General features: G+C 37.0%; 1 protein-coding gene across 1 annotated transcript in view; it reads right to left on the bottom strand.

The window, feature by feature from the left end:
- CCDC148 (coiled-coil domain containing 148) overlaps positions 1–16,275 on the bottom strand; it is a 201,484-nt gene that overhangs the window by 64,402 nt on the left and 120,807 nt on the right. Inside the window, 1 exon segment of the mRNA XM_052636231.1 lies at positions 6,282–6,400. Within this exon segment, the coding sequence (XP_052492191.1) occupies positions 6,282–6,400 (119 nt within the window).

The following is a 16,275-nucleotide window of genomic DNA, read 5'->3' as shown; positions in this document are numbered from 1 at the left end:
TGGAACCAGTCTGTTGTTCCATGTCCAGTTCGAACTGCTGCTTCCTGACGTGCAAAAAGGTTTCTCAAGAAGCAGGTCAGGTGGTCTGGTATTCCCATCTCTTTCAGAATTTTCCAAAGTTTATTGTTATCCACACAGTCAAAGGCTTTGGCATAGTCAATAAAGCAGAAATAGATGTTTTTCCCAAACTCTCTTCCTTTTTCCATGATCCAGCGGATGTTGGCAATTTGATCTCTGGTTCCTCTGCCTTTTCTAAAACCAGCTTGAACATCTGGAAGTTCACGGTTCATGTATTGCTGAAGCCTGGCTTGGATAATTTTAAGCATTAATTTACTAGTGTGTGAGTTGAGTACAACTGTGTGGTAGTTTGAGCATTCTTTGGCATTGTCTTTCTTTGGGATTGGAATGAAAACTGACCTTTTCCAGTCCTGTGGCCACTGCTGAGTTTTCCAAATTTGCTGGCATACTGAGTGCAGCACTTACACAGCATCATCTTCCAAGATTTGAACTAGCTCAACTGGAATTCCATCACCTCCACTAGCTTCGTTTGTAGTGATGCTTTCTAAGGCCCACTTGACTTCATATTCCAGGATGTCTGGCTCTAGGTGAGTGATCACACCATCATGATTACTTGATTCATGAAGATTTTTTTTGTACAGTTCTTCTGTGTATTCTTGCCACCTCTTCTTAATATCTTCTGCTTCTGTTAGGTCCATACCATTTCTGTCCTTCATCGAGCTCATCTTTGCATGAAATATTCCCTTGGTATCTCTAATTTTCTTGAAGAGATATCTAGTCTTTCAGTACTTTTCCTAATTGTCACAAAAGCCTTATGTGCTAGCAGCAACCAATAAATAGTAGTTAATAATAAATAGGTAATTTGTCCATACATAAATGTGTTTTTTATATAGAAATGGTTGCTATAAACTGACCTTGTTCCTGCAAAATTCATATGAAATCTAAACACTGATGTAATGGTATTTGAAGATGAATCCTTTGGGAAATAATTAGGTTTCAATGAGGTCATGAAGGTAGGGCCCTCTTGATGGAATAAATTTAGTTTAGTGCCCTTTAAGAAGAAACATCAGAGAATTTGCTATCTTTCTCTTCCCACCTTCTGAGTATAAAGCAAGTGTCTAAAAGCTGGGAAGAGAGTTCTTACCAGAAGTCAACAATGCTGGTACCTTGATCTTGGGGCTTGTAGCCTCCAGAACTGTGAGAAAATAAATCTCTGTTGTTTAAGCCATCAGTCTATGGTATTTTGTTATGGCAGCTGAAACAAATACAATGTTACCATAATGTAAAATGTATTGGGTCTTTGTTGCTCTTAAAGTCATGTTTTACTTAAGCATATATAGTTTGTATGTATGTATTAAACAGCTGATATCAGAGAAGACTTTCAGTGGAGAGATTGTATAAGGGTCTCCCAAAATATACATACAGCTCATACAACTCAACAATGAACAAACAACTCACCCAGCTGGAAAATAGGCAGAAGACTTCAATAGACATTTCTCCAAAGAAGACATACAAATAGTCAGTAGGTACATGAGAAGATGTTCAATATCACTAATTATTAGAGAAATGCAAATACAACGGGGTACAGTACCTTCTCAAATGGTCAGAATGGCCATCATTAAAAAGTCTACAAATAGCAAATACTGGAGATAATGTAGAGAAAAGGAAATCCTCCTATGCCGTTGGTGGGAATGTGAGTTGGTACAGCCACTGTGGAAAAGAGCATGGAGGTTCCCCGCGCAAGCATGCTCAGTCACTAAGTTGTGTCTGACTCTGTGTGACCCCATGGACCATAGCCCACCAGGTTTCTCTGTCCATGAGATTTTCCAGGCAAGAATACTGTAGTACATTGCCATTTCCTTCTCCGGGGGTCTTCCCAACCCAGAGTTCCAACCTACATCTTCTGCATTGGTAGGAAGATTCTTTACCACTGAGCCACCCAGAGAGTCCTCAGAAAACTAGAAATAGAATTACCATATGATCTAACAATCCTGCTTCTGGGAATATACCCAGACAAAACTATAATTCCAAAAGATGCACACACCCCCATATTCATAGTGGCACTATCCACAATAGCCAAAGTACAGAGACAACCTAAATGTTCATTACAGATGAATGGATGAGACGATGTGATGCATATATACAATGGAATGCTACTCAGCCATAAAAAGAGTGAAATAATGCCGTTTGCAGCAACATGGATGACACTAGAGATTATCAATTAAGTGAGGTAAGTCAGGAGAAAGATAAACACCATATGATATCTCTTATATGTAGAATCTAAAATATGACACAAATGAAATGAAACAGGGTTAGACTCACAGACACGGAGATCAGACTTGTGGTTTCCAAGCTGGGGCAGGAGGGTGGAGAGTGATGGACTAGGAATTTGGGGTTGGTAGATGCAAGCTATTACGTTTAAAATGGATAAACAGCAAGGTCTTAGTATATAGCACAGGGAACTGTATACAATCTCCTGGGATAAACATAATGGAAAAGAATCTTTTAAAAAAAGAATGCATAAAAATTTAAAACTAAGTCACTTTGCTGTACAGCAGAGATTGCCACAACATTGTAAAGCAACTATATTTCAGTTTTAAAAAGTGTCCCCATTATTACACCTTTTATTTAAAACATTTAAAATGCTTAAATATTTTGAGAACAAATTATGTTAGTGTCCCATGTTTTAAAACATCAATTGACAGAAATCTTTATATCTGATGAATATTCACTATGTGTGCATTCCATTTAATATCTCACTTATCCCTTGCAACAATCCCACGAAGAAGATACTATTTATTTCTTGATTATATAGGTGAAGAAACTGAAGCACAGAAATGTGAAATAATTTACCCAAATGTCACACAGCTATAAAGGATAGAGACAGGATTCTTATGTTGACAACCTGATTCTAGAGCCTTCCCTCTCCACTTCTTTGACATTGTTGAGAAATAAAAATAGGGCATTAGGAGGTTAGTGGAAACTATGGCAAGAACAATGTCAGTAAAGTGGTGAGGGCACAAGGCAGCTTATAACAGATTGAGACAGGAAATGTAATTAGTAAATAAATTGCTATATCTCTTTATTATGTTGAACTGCATAAAACTGCCCATACTTAACCTTTGTTTGACCTATAAAAATGGAATTTTCTTATGGTTTAACCTAATATATGTGTTAATTTATGAGTACTATTTTCAAGAAATTTAATATTAGAGTTAGAAAACAGAAAAATGAAAGAACAGAAGTTTTCAAACTCTCAAGGCTATGTGTATGTGTGTTTTTAACAGATCTGGAAACTGCTTCAAGCCTTCTTATTCTGACATGAGAAAAATGTGCCTACAGTTAAAATATCAAATATGAGATTTGTGAATTGTATTTCAGTAGTGGAGAAAAACATTTTAACCAATCAACCACATTTCTCAGCATCAGGATGGTTGCAAAAGAACACAATTTCTAGCTCTTGTCAGAAGCAAAAGTTATCAGCTGTTTTTACATGTTAGATTCTCTCTCTCTAAATCACAAAATGAGGACTGTGCTTTTATCTATAATATCATCCAAAATTTTCTGAGAATTATGTTCTGATACATTATCTGGATATTTTAATGGCCCTCTTCACTGATTTTCCATTGGCATACAAGGATTGGATTCATAATTATCTGAATCTACATTTCAGATGAGTAAAATATACAGATCATAAACTCCTAAAAGTTGAGAGCTCACTTCGCCTTCAAAAGTTATCCAGTTCAGCTTCTTTTTTTTTTTTTTACAAAGAACAAAACAGAGCCTAATAGAGGTTAAATTAATGACTTTCCCTAGGCCATACACCATTCAAATAAGATACTAAAACCCTGGTCTCCTGGTTCCTAGTCTTTAGTACTATTTTCACTATGTTATAATATGACACCTATTTTTCTTTTATGTTATGTAAGACAGGCCCTTCTAATTTTCCTTGTCTTCTTTTCAACTAAAGTTCTGAATCAGCTTATCTTGATAATTATTGGGACAAGAAGCACAAGGCTGAAATGGCTCTGTAGTCAAAGAAACTCCTTGGCTAAGAGGGCAGATTCTACTAGAAGCATGTGGGGACTTCACCGCTGTTCCTTTTTCCCCACCCCCTTTAATTCCTGGAGCTCTCTTTTGTTCCTCTAGCTGAGTTTCAGACTATCCAACCAGCCTTTTGATTCCCACATTTGCCTTGCCTTTAATACTGAACTGCCTGTTTCTGCCTCTGACCCATGGCCTGGCCTGCCTTCTGGTATCCTCTCATATCTTGGTTTGTGCTTAACTGATTTCTCACTGGTTGCTTCATCACTTAGCCTTGAGCCCTAGCTTTGCTATATTCTTGATTTTCTTCATAATAGATTAAACTCAATTATAAATCCTGAGATACATGGAAAATCAACTGAATTTTATTCAGAAAATTGAGGGGAATTGCCTGGCATCTGTGTGGAACCCCAAATTCACTCTGCAACTTGGTGACTGGAATTTGAAATTATTTCCATGGGTCACAAGGAAGCTTCCTAGATATAAGTGAACTTCGTTGTGTAAAATGGTTTTGTCATGTTAAGTTACAATAAGTCTAAAATGTAATTTTTAGTACTGTAGTAGACTTTATTTTTAGAGTAGTTTTAAGTTCACAATGAAATTGAGCAGAAAATATGAAGAGTTCCAGGCAATTTTTTTTTTTACATTGACTAACTGTAAAGAAAACTTTATTACGATTTATGTTACAAAATGAAAGATCTATTTTTAATTTATCTTTTGTGAAAATCCACTCAGGAGCTGGCTAAAATATATAACTATGCCAGTAACCAATTTATTGTCTCTCAGCTCCAAATCTACCCTTCATTGTCTGCTCTATGAAAATAGAGATGGACCTTGTAACATTTCTGCTCTGCAGCTGGCACAGTGTTTAGCCATGATGGAAAAGGGTGCTTGGAGGGATTCCGAAGAAGGAAAGGGCTTTCCTTCCTAATTTCTGGGTTTACTCCTTCTTGCTCCTGCTTCATGGCTGCCAGCAGCACTTGTTGGGTACACTCAGGGGTGCTTGTGGAGCTCAGGTGCACCCTGTGGGCAGTTTCCTATAAAATTTCAGAAGTACTCTCATCGTCAGATTCCCACCAAGTCTTGGAAGCATAAGCATCACAATGCCTGACTTCCAGTTTGGGCATCCTGTACCCAGGTAGGGTGTTCCTGCTTGCCCAGTGACTGGGAACAACTTCTGGTTGAGCCCATTCAAGGACTTTCCCACCACGTGGCAGCCCACAACCACACCTTCTACAGTGAGATCTGAATCCCAACTGTGGAGAGGAGGGTTCACATTTCCAAATTTGTTTCTTCCATGAGAACCCTCCTTCAGCCCTGAGAATTTTTTTTTCTTGGAATAAATATTTTTTTATCTTAAACTTCTCCTATTCAAAATACTATGTTGTCCCTGCCCCTTCACTGACCTTGACTGCTACATTAAACTAGGGAAAATTTTAATTTTAATTTTTCAGTGCAGTTCAGTTCAGTTCAGTCACTCAGTTGTGTCCAACTCTTTGCGACCCCATGAATTGCAGCACGCCAGGCCTCCCTGTCCATCACCAACTCCCAGAGTTCACTCAGACTCACGTCCATCGAGTCAGTGATGCCATCCAGCCATCTCATCCTCTGTCATCCCCTTCTCCTCCTGCCCCCAATCCCTCCCAGCATCAGAGTCTTTTCCAATGAGTAAATCCTCATAAAATGAGGAAACTACACCTCAGATGTCCTTTCCAGCTCTAAAATTACATTATTCTAGGGAATTCAAGATTTTTCCTATATCAAATACCTCTTAAGTATAATAAAAGGAACCACACAGCACAGTATGATTGTGTATTGTCTTTCTCAGCCTCAGTCATAGTAAATGGGTCTCCCTTTTCCTCTAAATAATGGTTTCTTCCTTCTAGGTCAAAATATTGAGTCACTGCAGCAGCCAGTATTATTTCACAAACACAGTGGGTAATCAAATACTATGAAATTCTCTGTGATGATTTTAACTAGGAAGCTATCTAAGGAACAAAACAGAAAATTAGAGATTTGTGTATGAATATGAAAGTTTAAAATATATTATAAGTATCACTTTTCAATTTGTGAATATAAATATTGTAAGGACATATTAAGTACAGAAAAATGCTCCCTCTGATATTATTTATCCTAACACATTATGGAAGATTCCATTCACTTAACACATTACAGAAGACTTCTATTACCACACAATTTACTTTCTTTTTTTTTTTTACCTTTCTCTGTCTTTTACTGACTGTTCAGCCATTAATTTCTTCAGTTCTTCCAGACGCCGAAGATCTCTCATTTCCATTTCCTGCCATTTCTGTTCTTTATCAGCCAAGTATTTTCTTATCTAATGTATAAATATCACATGAAAGTTAAATTAACAACAGAGATACAAAAACAAGGAACAAAATTATAACAACATTATCCATTGGTTCATATAGCAAAGACTGAATTTAAATGGCCCTTCATGGTTTTGGTCTGCCTACAATACACTGACAACGGAACAAATAAGTTGAAATGTGAAAGTACATGTCCTGAGAAACTTCGTGGTTTAACAGTTTCTAAAGTGGAAATGTAACATGTGCTCAAGACCTAAAGTTTTGATCTGTGGCTAAAATAATTGACTTTCAGGGAACCACAACAAAAGCATATTATTGTCTCTAAAGTATATGATCTACCTGTTACTCAAGAATATTTTTATCCTCTTATGGTAATGTAATCTTTAACAAACATAGCATTAAATCTATTTTTACTTTAAAAGCATGAGTTTATTTATGCTAATGGACAGCAAGATAGTGAAAGCTTTATGCTTCTGGGGATGTGGCAGGAGACAGGTGGGAGGAAGGAGGAAAAGAAAAAATTAGCAGGGTTGTGATAAACAGTCATTCTGACTTATGTGGTAAAATGAAGGACAAATTTATCAAGCTCAAAAAAAGTGAAAGTACTGTCTCACTAGGCATGTTTTACCTCCCTTTTCTGGGAATGTAGGCAGCAAGAGAAAATCTGAAGCACATATAAGCTAGTTTCAGGGGGCCGAAACCATTATTCCCCTAGTGACGGCACAACTGAAGTTTCTGTTTAATTGACAGAGGACCATTCAACGACTGGCCTGCCATGCTGTGTCTGGGTCAAGAGACTGAATCTTGCTGGTGAAAAACAGTACCTTGATGGTGAATGGTAGTGAGTTACTACCAGCAGAGGGGCTTTGGTAAAGGTTGGGTTAGCCTCATCCCCAAGGTGGCATTTTTCTCTTTTGAGAAATGAATATAAAAATCTAAGTGGCTTTCAGACTTGCCCAGCAACGTGGTCTCTGACCCCTGGAAGAACAAGAAGAGGCATCCCGAGGGCCATGGGCACAGCCATAGCAACTCTGCAGCAGGCCTGCAACACCAGCAGCTATAACAGCAACATCCATTCAATGCTTAATGAGTACCTGGATGGCTCCAAGATAAGGTGATTCTATACCAGACATGGTTGAAGTCTGAGTTTGGGGGGAACAGAGAGGAAGGTAGAAAGGTAGCAGCACCAAAGATGGAAGGTGAAAGAGAGGGTAGGAAAGGGAGAAAAAGGAACACTGACACATTTCAGAGTCCTAACTGATAAATGCCTCAGCAGTCTACGAGCGCCAGATATGGAAATGTTAACAACCATTATATTACCTTCCTCTGGGTTTATAACTGATCTTTATTTTATTCTTCATACTTTTCTGTGTTACCTTATTTTGTGCAGTGAATATATATTTCTTTCATAATCAGAGAGAAAAGAGGTACTTCAAAAGAAAAGATATTGGATTACAGGGCATTTTTCTCTGGATTCTGACCATTGACAATATTGCTTACTCTCAGCATTGACCTTGAGGGGAAGTCAGTGGTCCTTCTGCCAACAATCCCTTGACAAGAAGTGGACCAATTCACGGTTGCTGGTATCTTCAGATCACTGACACCATCTGGTTCAGTGGCCTGTGCAGGCCTGAGGCTTTTTGGCATCTCAGAACCAACCATTTCCATTCTTGACTCTGGTATCCTCAGCCTTTGCTGTAGCTAACAAATCACTCTCTTTCTCTCTCCCCCTTGCTCCATCCCTCCCTCTTGTCTTGGCTGAAATTCTCCTGAGTGAAGGATGCTTTTCTTACGATGCCTTATTTGCCAGGAGGCTGGGGAATGGTTTGAGCATTTTCTGTCTTGTTAATGGCTCCTTTGAGACCACGATGCTGTCCCTCGCAGGTACAATGCTTTCTTCCTTTGATGTTTACACCATCTGGCTGTATTACCCTCTACCTAGCTTTATCACTGGTGTGTGTGGACTTCCAGGTCACTCTCAAATATTCACTGAGAATTCAGATATCTGAGCCACAGCCACATGGGCCTTGTCTAGAAGAACGCCTTCTACCTTTCTGGTCAACTTCAGTCTGAAGCCCCTCTGACCTGCTAACTCACAGACGCATGACTTCCTCCATTCCAGTAAGCCACCTCCCCCTCCAGGATTCTACTATGATGGAGAATGGCTCCAATTCCAAGAGCTTCAGTTATAGCCATTTATCTTACAACCAGACCTATGACCCCTTCCCCATCACCCTCTGTATTCTGCTTGTATAATATTATTCCTCTGGTATAAGCCTTGCCACAAGGCTTTGCTAATTGGTATACTTATTCCTCTGTCCCGGTAGACTGCAGAAACTGATTTATTACCCTCTGCACTTCCAGCAACAACTAAAGTGTCTAGGAGATAGAATATACCTAATAAATGTGTGATTGATGAAAGAATCACATGACTTTATAAACTGGTACCAAATTGATGGTTTCAGTTGAATCTTTATTGACAATCAGCATTCCTTTTTATGAACTCCTGGCCAGTGCTTCTCAGCTTGCTCATGGTATCATTTGAAAGCCTGTTCACTATGTTAAGTTCCATACCTGCCTCTATTTCTTTGCTTTTATCAGAAGAAATGGAGATCCTAAAAGATCATTTCCTTGATGGCCTGCTCCTCAGAGGAAGTGAGGAGCACTTCCAAAACTTAACCCCTACCTGGGTTCCATATCCTATTCTCCAATTCCATCACTATAATCTTCTTCCATCACCTACCCTTTCTTCCCTTGTAACTTCAACCTCTTGGTCTTTGCTTCTTTCTCCTCACATGAAAATCTAAACAAATCTTATTCATTAACCAAAATTGTAAAGTACTTTCTTTACACACCCCAAGACTGTAGCACCATACCCTTCATTGTCCCCTTTCAGTCAAGAATACTCTCCTCCAATTTTACATCTCCTATTTTAATCCTCACCCATGACGTACCTCTGCCTCCACTCCAATTGACTACTTCTGACAATGACTTCCCAATGATCAAACCAAATTTATTTTACGTAGTGTCTTATTTTTTTAAGTGTCTCTGTATTTGATTCTACCAATGTTTACAGTCTTAAGAAATTAGTGACTTTGGGATTCATTTATTCAACAGATACTCATTGAGCATCTACTTTAAGCCAGATACTTGGGATATGATGCTTAAAAAGAAATAAAGCCTTGGCTTCAAGGTTCTGAGAGTTTCTGCAAAGAGAGATAACAAGTAAATGAATGAAAATAATACTACGTTAAATTCTAGGAAGGAAATAAATATGGTGATAATTTAGAAAAATCTGGGAAGAACTATTAGAAAGCATAGTTTTAAATGACATTTGGATTAAAATTTGGAAGATGAGGGTAAGGAAACAATGAAAAGAGATGAAGGAGACCACTGAAGGAAGTGTGAGCTTTGGGTACAATGGCATTGAGTGAGAATGACTTTGCAGAATCGGGAAGAAACCAGAGCAGCTGGAACAGGTGGTTCAAATTTAGACTGGAAGTGAGTTTGGTAAGCTAGATGGTAGCTAGATGATTAGGCAAGGATTTAGTTCTAAAAAAAGACATAGAAGAGTTTAAAGCAAAGAGTGATATGATGTAACTTAAATTTTTAAAAGAATGGACAGTAGAGGAGCAAAATAGAATAAAGCAAAAATAATCACTGGGATTCAGCAAATTAAGAATTCAAATCTAAAATATGCTTTTGAGTAGAGTCAGAGTGCTCACTGAAGGATTAGATACAGTGGTTGAAGTTAAAAGAATCAAGGATAATTCCTAGGGTTTTGGTAGAGCAACTGGGTAGATAATGGTACCAATAACTGAGATGGGAAATTAGAAGAAAAACAGGTTCAGGAAAGAAAGTCAGGGGCTCACTATTAAACATTAAACAGTTGACATGACTGTATGACATTTAAGCAGAAATTCCACATAAACATCTGGAGGTACACAGATGGGTGACTCAGGAGAATTCAGGACTGGAGATCTAAATTAAGGAGATATCCTCTTAAAATTGTATGATGCCAAGGGACTAGACAACATCTGCAGAGTGAGAACTAAATGGAAAAGAGAAGGCAGTCATGCACTTCCATGTTTATCTGCCTTTTGCAGTTTTATCAACCAATATAACTTCATTTTCCCCCTCTACATGTCAGTTTTACTCTACCATTAAGACCAGAACAAATGCCATCTTCTTGAATCTTCCTCTGAACCCTCTAGGGAAAATGTTAGCTCCATCTTTGGCATACCACTTGTCCTTAATTAAGATTTCTTTACCCTCACTCCTTTGCTCTGCCTTGTACTCTTTCATTTGCTTTCAGGAGGGACTGCCACTGCCATCGTTATTGCTCTATCTGGACATTTACTACATGCCTGGCATGCTCTGCCCTGCCTTACTGCCTGCTACATCCCCCTGTCCATCATTTAAGACTCAGCTATAGCATTGCTTTCCAGCCTTCCTCCTTCCCCCTCTTCTCCAGACTTAGTTAGGCACTATTTTATGTATCCTTAGCATAGCACTTTCTATATTGATCTGCGTTATTCACCTTTGTATCTCTAGGACATTGTATCATGTCTGACACACAATAGGGCTTAAGTGATCATCACTAAGGTGAGTGGAAGCATTTTCGGATCTCTGGTCTGAGAATAACAAAGTTATGGATGGGAACCAGGCCAGCAGTTTTATTTGCAGGGTTGTAAAGTCCGAACTCAACACTTCCCTAAGGACAGTTCCATTCACTTTCCATCAGTTAATAAGAGCTGGAAGTGTGTGTCATGAAATACTGGCTTTGCAAGCGTCAACGAAAGTTAAGGTCAAGTATTTAACTAGCCCTTTAGGACATTTGTGGAGACACAGATTGTAAACATACTACTTTTTAGACTTTTTGAGTGGTCCTTACAGCTTTCCAGTGATAGGGGAACCAGAAAGCTAGTGCACAGGAGACAAGTGGAATTTAAACCTTGTTTCTTCTAAACTTGCAGACGAAATTTCTTGAAAAAGTTTTCTTTTCTGAAAACCGAAATGAGCCCTCATTATCCTTCATTTCCTCTTGTTATCTTTGATTCTATTGGATAGTCCTCTTTCACAGTTCCACATTTTGTTTATTTTGGTAAAGTTAAGCCACTATAAGTATAAACAAACTCAAGAAACTATTCCCTATATAGATTTATGAGCCAAAATAATGTTGTGCTATCTTTTCAGAGGGTTTAAGATACTTTTTATATCCCACCTTACTTTTGTAATCTTCCAAACAATTTGTTCCCTATTAAAAACTTGACTAGTAAACATGATGCTTATGGTATTAGAGTATATCAGAGTTTAATTTAAAAACTCTTGCTAATATTACATAAACATTCAACTGTAATTTTTTCATTTCTTCAGTCTGAGTTATAATTCAGTATGGAATAAAAATTTCTTATTTACACATAGAAGGGTTTCCCTTGTGGCTCAGATGGTAAAGAATCTCTCTGTAATGCAGGAGACTTGGGTCAGGAAGATCCCCTGGAGAAAGGAATGGTAACCCACTCCAGTATTTCTGCCTGGAAAACCCCATGGACAGAGGAGTCTGGAGGCTACAGTCCATGGGGTGGCAAAGAATCGGACTAATCAGCTAATCGGACCAAGCAACTAATACTTGCACTTTTCAGATATTAGAAAGTTAAGGCTAAAGCATTATAGTAAGAAACAGTTTAGTCTCTGATTTCAAGCAATCTATGTGATACTGAATCTTTGAACAAATAAACTTCTAGACCTTGCTCCTAAGTCATTACAAAGGTTTCAATGACTTATTCAGGAGGAGGTCATAATTTTTAACCAGACAAAATATATGAAATATGAAGTGAAAATATCCAGTTCCATTCCTCATAAACCACTGAGGTAAAACAATTTTAATTTAATTTTCTAAGTTTTCATTTACTTAGCTAATTCCTTGCATCTTTTCTACTTTGGCCTAGAATATGCACTGCCACACACACACACACACACACACACACACACACACACACACACATGTGTTGCTATATATGAAAACATGACAGGACCTCTTAATTTAAAAAAGTATTTTTTTACTTTAAATTTTCCCACTTGTTTCACATAGATGAGCCTATATCACATAAAATCACCACCAACAGAAGTCTGACTCATTTCTATGCAATCAGTTTGACAATTGTCTTTATTTTGCCACATAAATTTTCATACATTTGTGTGAACTTCTGAAAGGTAAGGAACATGCTTTACACTGCAGCATTTATTTGTAACCAGTAGTATCACATCTTAGAGATAAGAGGTATACAAGACACATATTTGCTAAATTACTCCAGTGGAAAATAATATGGAAAGGCAACATTGTACATAGCACTTTTCTTGTATCAATTCATACAAATCCAAACCTATTAATAAAGCATCCAGATAGATAATAATGACAGACCATAAACATGAGTGAACCAATTTGTTTAGTCGTGTGGGGTATAGAGGTACGTTTAATCCCAGCAGAGCATGGGAACATGACACTCCTCTAAGTCAAACTGTCTATGGAAGCCAAATTCAAGGTTTTTTGTGCTAAAGATGGACCCTTGGTCACTTCCATCCTCAGAACCTTTCAACTAACTATCTCTTCATCCTTTATGGTATAGAGATCTCTGTTGGCTTTAATCCAGGATGTGCTGAAGCTTCTGAGCGAAAAATTAGCCTCAAAAGAATTATTTTGCAGGACATTCTTTATGCAAAGATGGAACAACTCTACATGGGTAAAAAATCAAAGCTAGTTCTCTAGTGTTTAAAATAGAACATCAGTTTTTACACCCTCCTGCCTGGTTATTTGAACATAATGGATCTCCTTTCAGTCTACAGTTCAGACTATTTGTATTTCAGCTACTTACTTTCAGTGTCTTGAACATTTTTGTCACCAATCTCCAATTTGATAAACAACAGCATCTACCATTAGTGAGAAGGTAAACTGTCATACTCTTTTTGAAGAATAAATAGGGAAATAACTAGCAAAAGTCTTAAAAATTAAAAAATGAAGTTTAAGAATTAATACCAGATACCTATACAAAGATTTATATATAGGTATATTCATTACAACCTTAAAATAGGCTGAAAATCGGAAATAATATAATACCTCCCAAATAAGAAATTGGTTAAATGCAATTATTCACATAATGAAACACTAAGCAAACACTAAAAATTATGTGGTAGAAATACAGAGTAAAATATCCTAGATATACTGACAGATGGGAAAAATCAGGTTAAAAATAATATATGTAGTATGTATCCAGTTAAATTAAAATCCTGCCTGATGGGCTACGGCCCATGGGGTTGCAAAGAGCTGGACATGACTAAAGTGACTTAGCACACATTAGGAAAAAAGAATATAAGAACACTGTTATTAATCTTTTGCTAATGGTTTACAGTTTGGGGTGGATTTATGGTAATTTTCCAAACTATCTATGGACATAAAAGAGTTCATAATTACAAAGGGATGTATTAAAAATATAGCCAAGAAAAATCAAAATTTAGAAGGAATATGTATGGGACATGACTGTTATTCATTCTGAAAGTTTCTAAATTCTATTCCCATATCAAATCAGATGACAAAAATGCTGTATATCCTTGTATATAACATTTTCTATATTTGTCACCTTGCATGCACCACTTTCCATTTTTGTAAAAAAGTTTTATAGAATTATGATTTAATTTTATTTTGAAGGCCTTAGAAGGTTAACACAATATTATATGAGAGTTGGTTTAGATGCAGTAAAACTACTGAAAATGCTTTTCCTTGGGCGGTTTGCCTCCCTCCCCCCGCCAGCTCCTGGTGTGCTAGATGTTGTCTATTATTAGCAAATAAGAACTAAATGCTTCCTTTTAACTTTACCCATGTTCAATTAGAGCACCCCTTTTTAGTCTTGGTGTGCTGACATAACTATATTCCCATCCTCTTAGTTTTTTGTCTCTTATTCTCTTACTAATTTTCTATTTTAACGATTCCTAATAGGAAACAGATGGCACACTCAAAATTAGGATAAATCCAGAAGAATGTAATAAGGGGATGATGATAAAGAAGATTGGAATGCAGGGCAATCACAAGGGCTCATGTGGTAGCCAGGCTGCTCTACCCAGAGCCAGAGAAGAGCTTGTCAGGTGGCCTTCCCCATCTCCTATGGGGAGGGCCACCTGGCTGGGGCTGAGACCTTGTTGGAGGACACAGCTAGTCAACACAACTCTGCAGGGTCAGGAGCTGTGAGAACAGCGGTCCCAACCTCACTTTCTCATCTTATCTTCATCTGTAGCATTCCACTTCGACTGAACCCAACCAAAGGCCTGAGAATAAGGGAGCCTCCTATGAGACAACTCTCAGGGACATAGGGCAGAATGGAGAGTCACCATGACCGAGTGGGTGGGTATCTAGCACAATAACATCGGTGCCTTTATTACAAATTGTTTGGAAGTATGTGGTTTCTATATGTGTAAGTAAATAACATGAATTTTTTTTTTTTACTGTTCATAATCACAGAATTATATTTTTAAATATAGGAGTTATTTAAAATCCCTTTCATTATGAGAAGGGTATTACTATGCAAGTAATTTACATTAAAACACATTCTATCCAACAGATGTGCTGATTTGTGGGCTGGTTTTGCCAGTTTTAATTCACATGTAATTCATGTAGACCTCATGTCAGCAACAACTAACAGTAATACTACTTTATTTAAAAAATAAACTTTCCATTTATATGTTGTTATTATTTTATAGTCCTCAAATTTTATAGTCCTTTACAGAAAAAAAAGGGCATGTTGATAAAACTGTAATTTTCCATAACACATTTTCTCCAAATCTTAGTATAAAACACGAGACATGTTTTTTTTGCACACTCTACTTTTATAGAACAACCAGATTTGTGATTGATTTCTTTATTTTATTAGATTTATCAATATACATGGCAGCTTTCTCAAATCTCAAAGTAAGTTCCAAAAGTATGTCATTTTAAAGGTGAAAAATCATTTTCCTTTAGATGTCATCTTCCTAGAAAGCTATTAAAGTCTATTTATAAACAAAAATAATTGATAAACTAACACACTTTAGAAATCAAAATATTTTAAATTATTTTAAATGAATACAAGATATGCTTTTTTAATTAACTATCATAGTTAAATTTAATCACAAAACAAAATGACTTGTCCCCACTAATTTGTCAAGTGGAGTAAAGTCATTGGGTTTTTACACTTCATATAAGTTTTAAATGTGATTATTAAATGATAATATTTTATCAATTATAGGAAATATTCATTTATAGGAATTTCCTTAGGTCCATCAATCTTTTTAGGCCAAGTTTGAGCTCATGTCAACCTTCAAGGTTAGATTCAGCGCACCTAACCTGCCTACTAAGTTTTCAATTTAAGAATATGAATTTCACTGGTAAGACAGGGAAATAAACAGTGGCTAAATCATTGTTCAACTTACAAAAAAAAAAAAGCTAAAGTAAATGGGATAGTTTTAAATAACTACTTTAAAAATTTTTTTAATTTAAACAGGAATGGCCAATGATATTGGGTTTAAAATTTCACAAGGTAGCCTTAAAAAACAAAATAAAATAAAAATTGTGACATCACCACCTTACTGATTAAAAAAAACAATAACATGAATTTTTTAGGTGATGTTCACTTTGGTCACTTATGTGAGCTTTTTTCCCATAGCTGAGCTGCCAACTCAAATTGGCAATAGCTATTTTCTGCCTCAATGTAGTCTTATGTCCCTGGAACATGATGAGCCAAGAAAGTATTCTGGGGTAAACACATTAGTTATCTCCCTCTTAATTGAAATGCCAGGTGGGTTTTAAAATAACTGTGATATCTTCTTTAGGAGTAAGGTCTATTTTCAGTCTGGGCAT

Source organism: Budorcas taxicolor, chromosome 2 (genome assembly GCF_023091745.1).
Source record: "Budorcas taxicolor isolate Tak-1 chromosome 2, Takin1.1, whole genome shotgun sequence".
Classification (NCBI taxonomy): Eukaryota; Metazoa; Chordata; class Mammalia; order Artiodactyla; family Bovidae; genus Budorcas; species Budorcas taxicolor.
The sequence above is the reverse complement of the archived record's forward strand: the minus strand, read 5'-3'. Positions and strand labels throughout refer to the sequence as shown.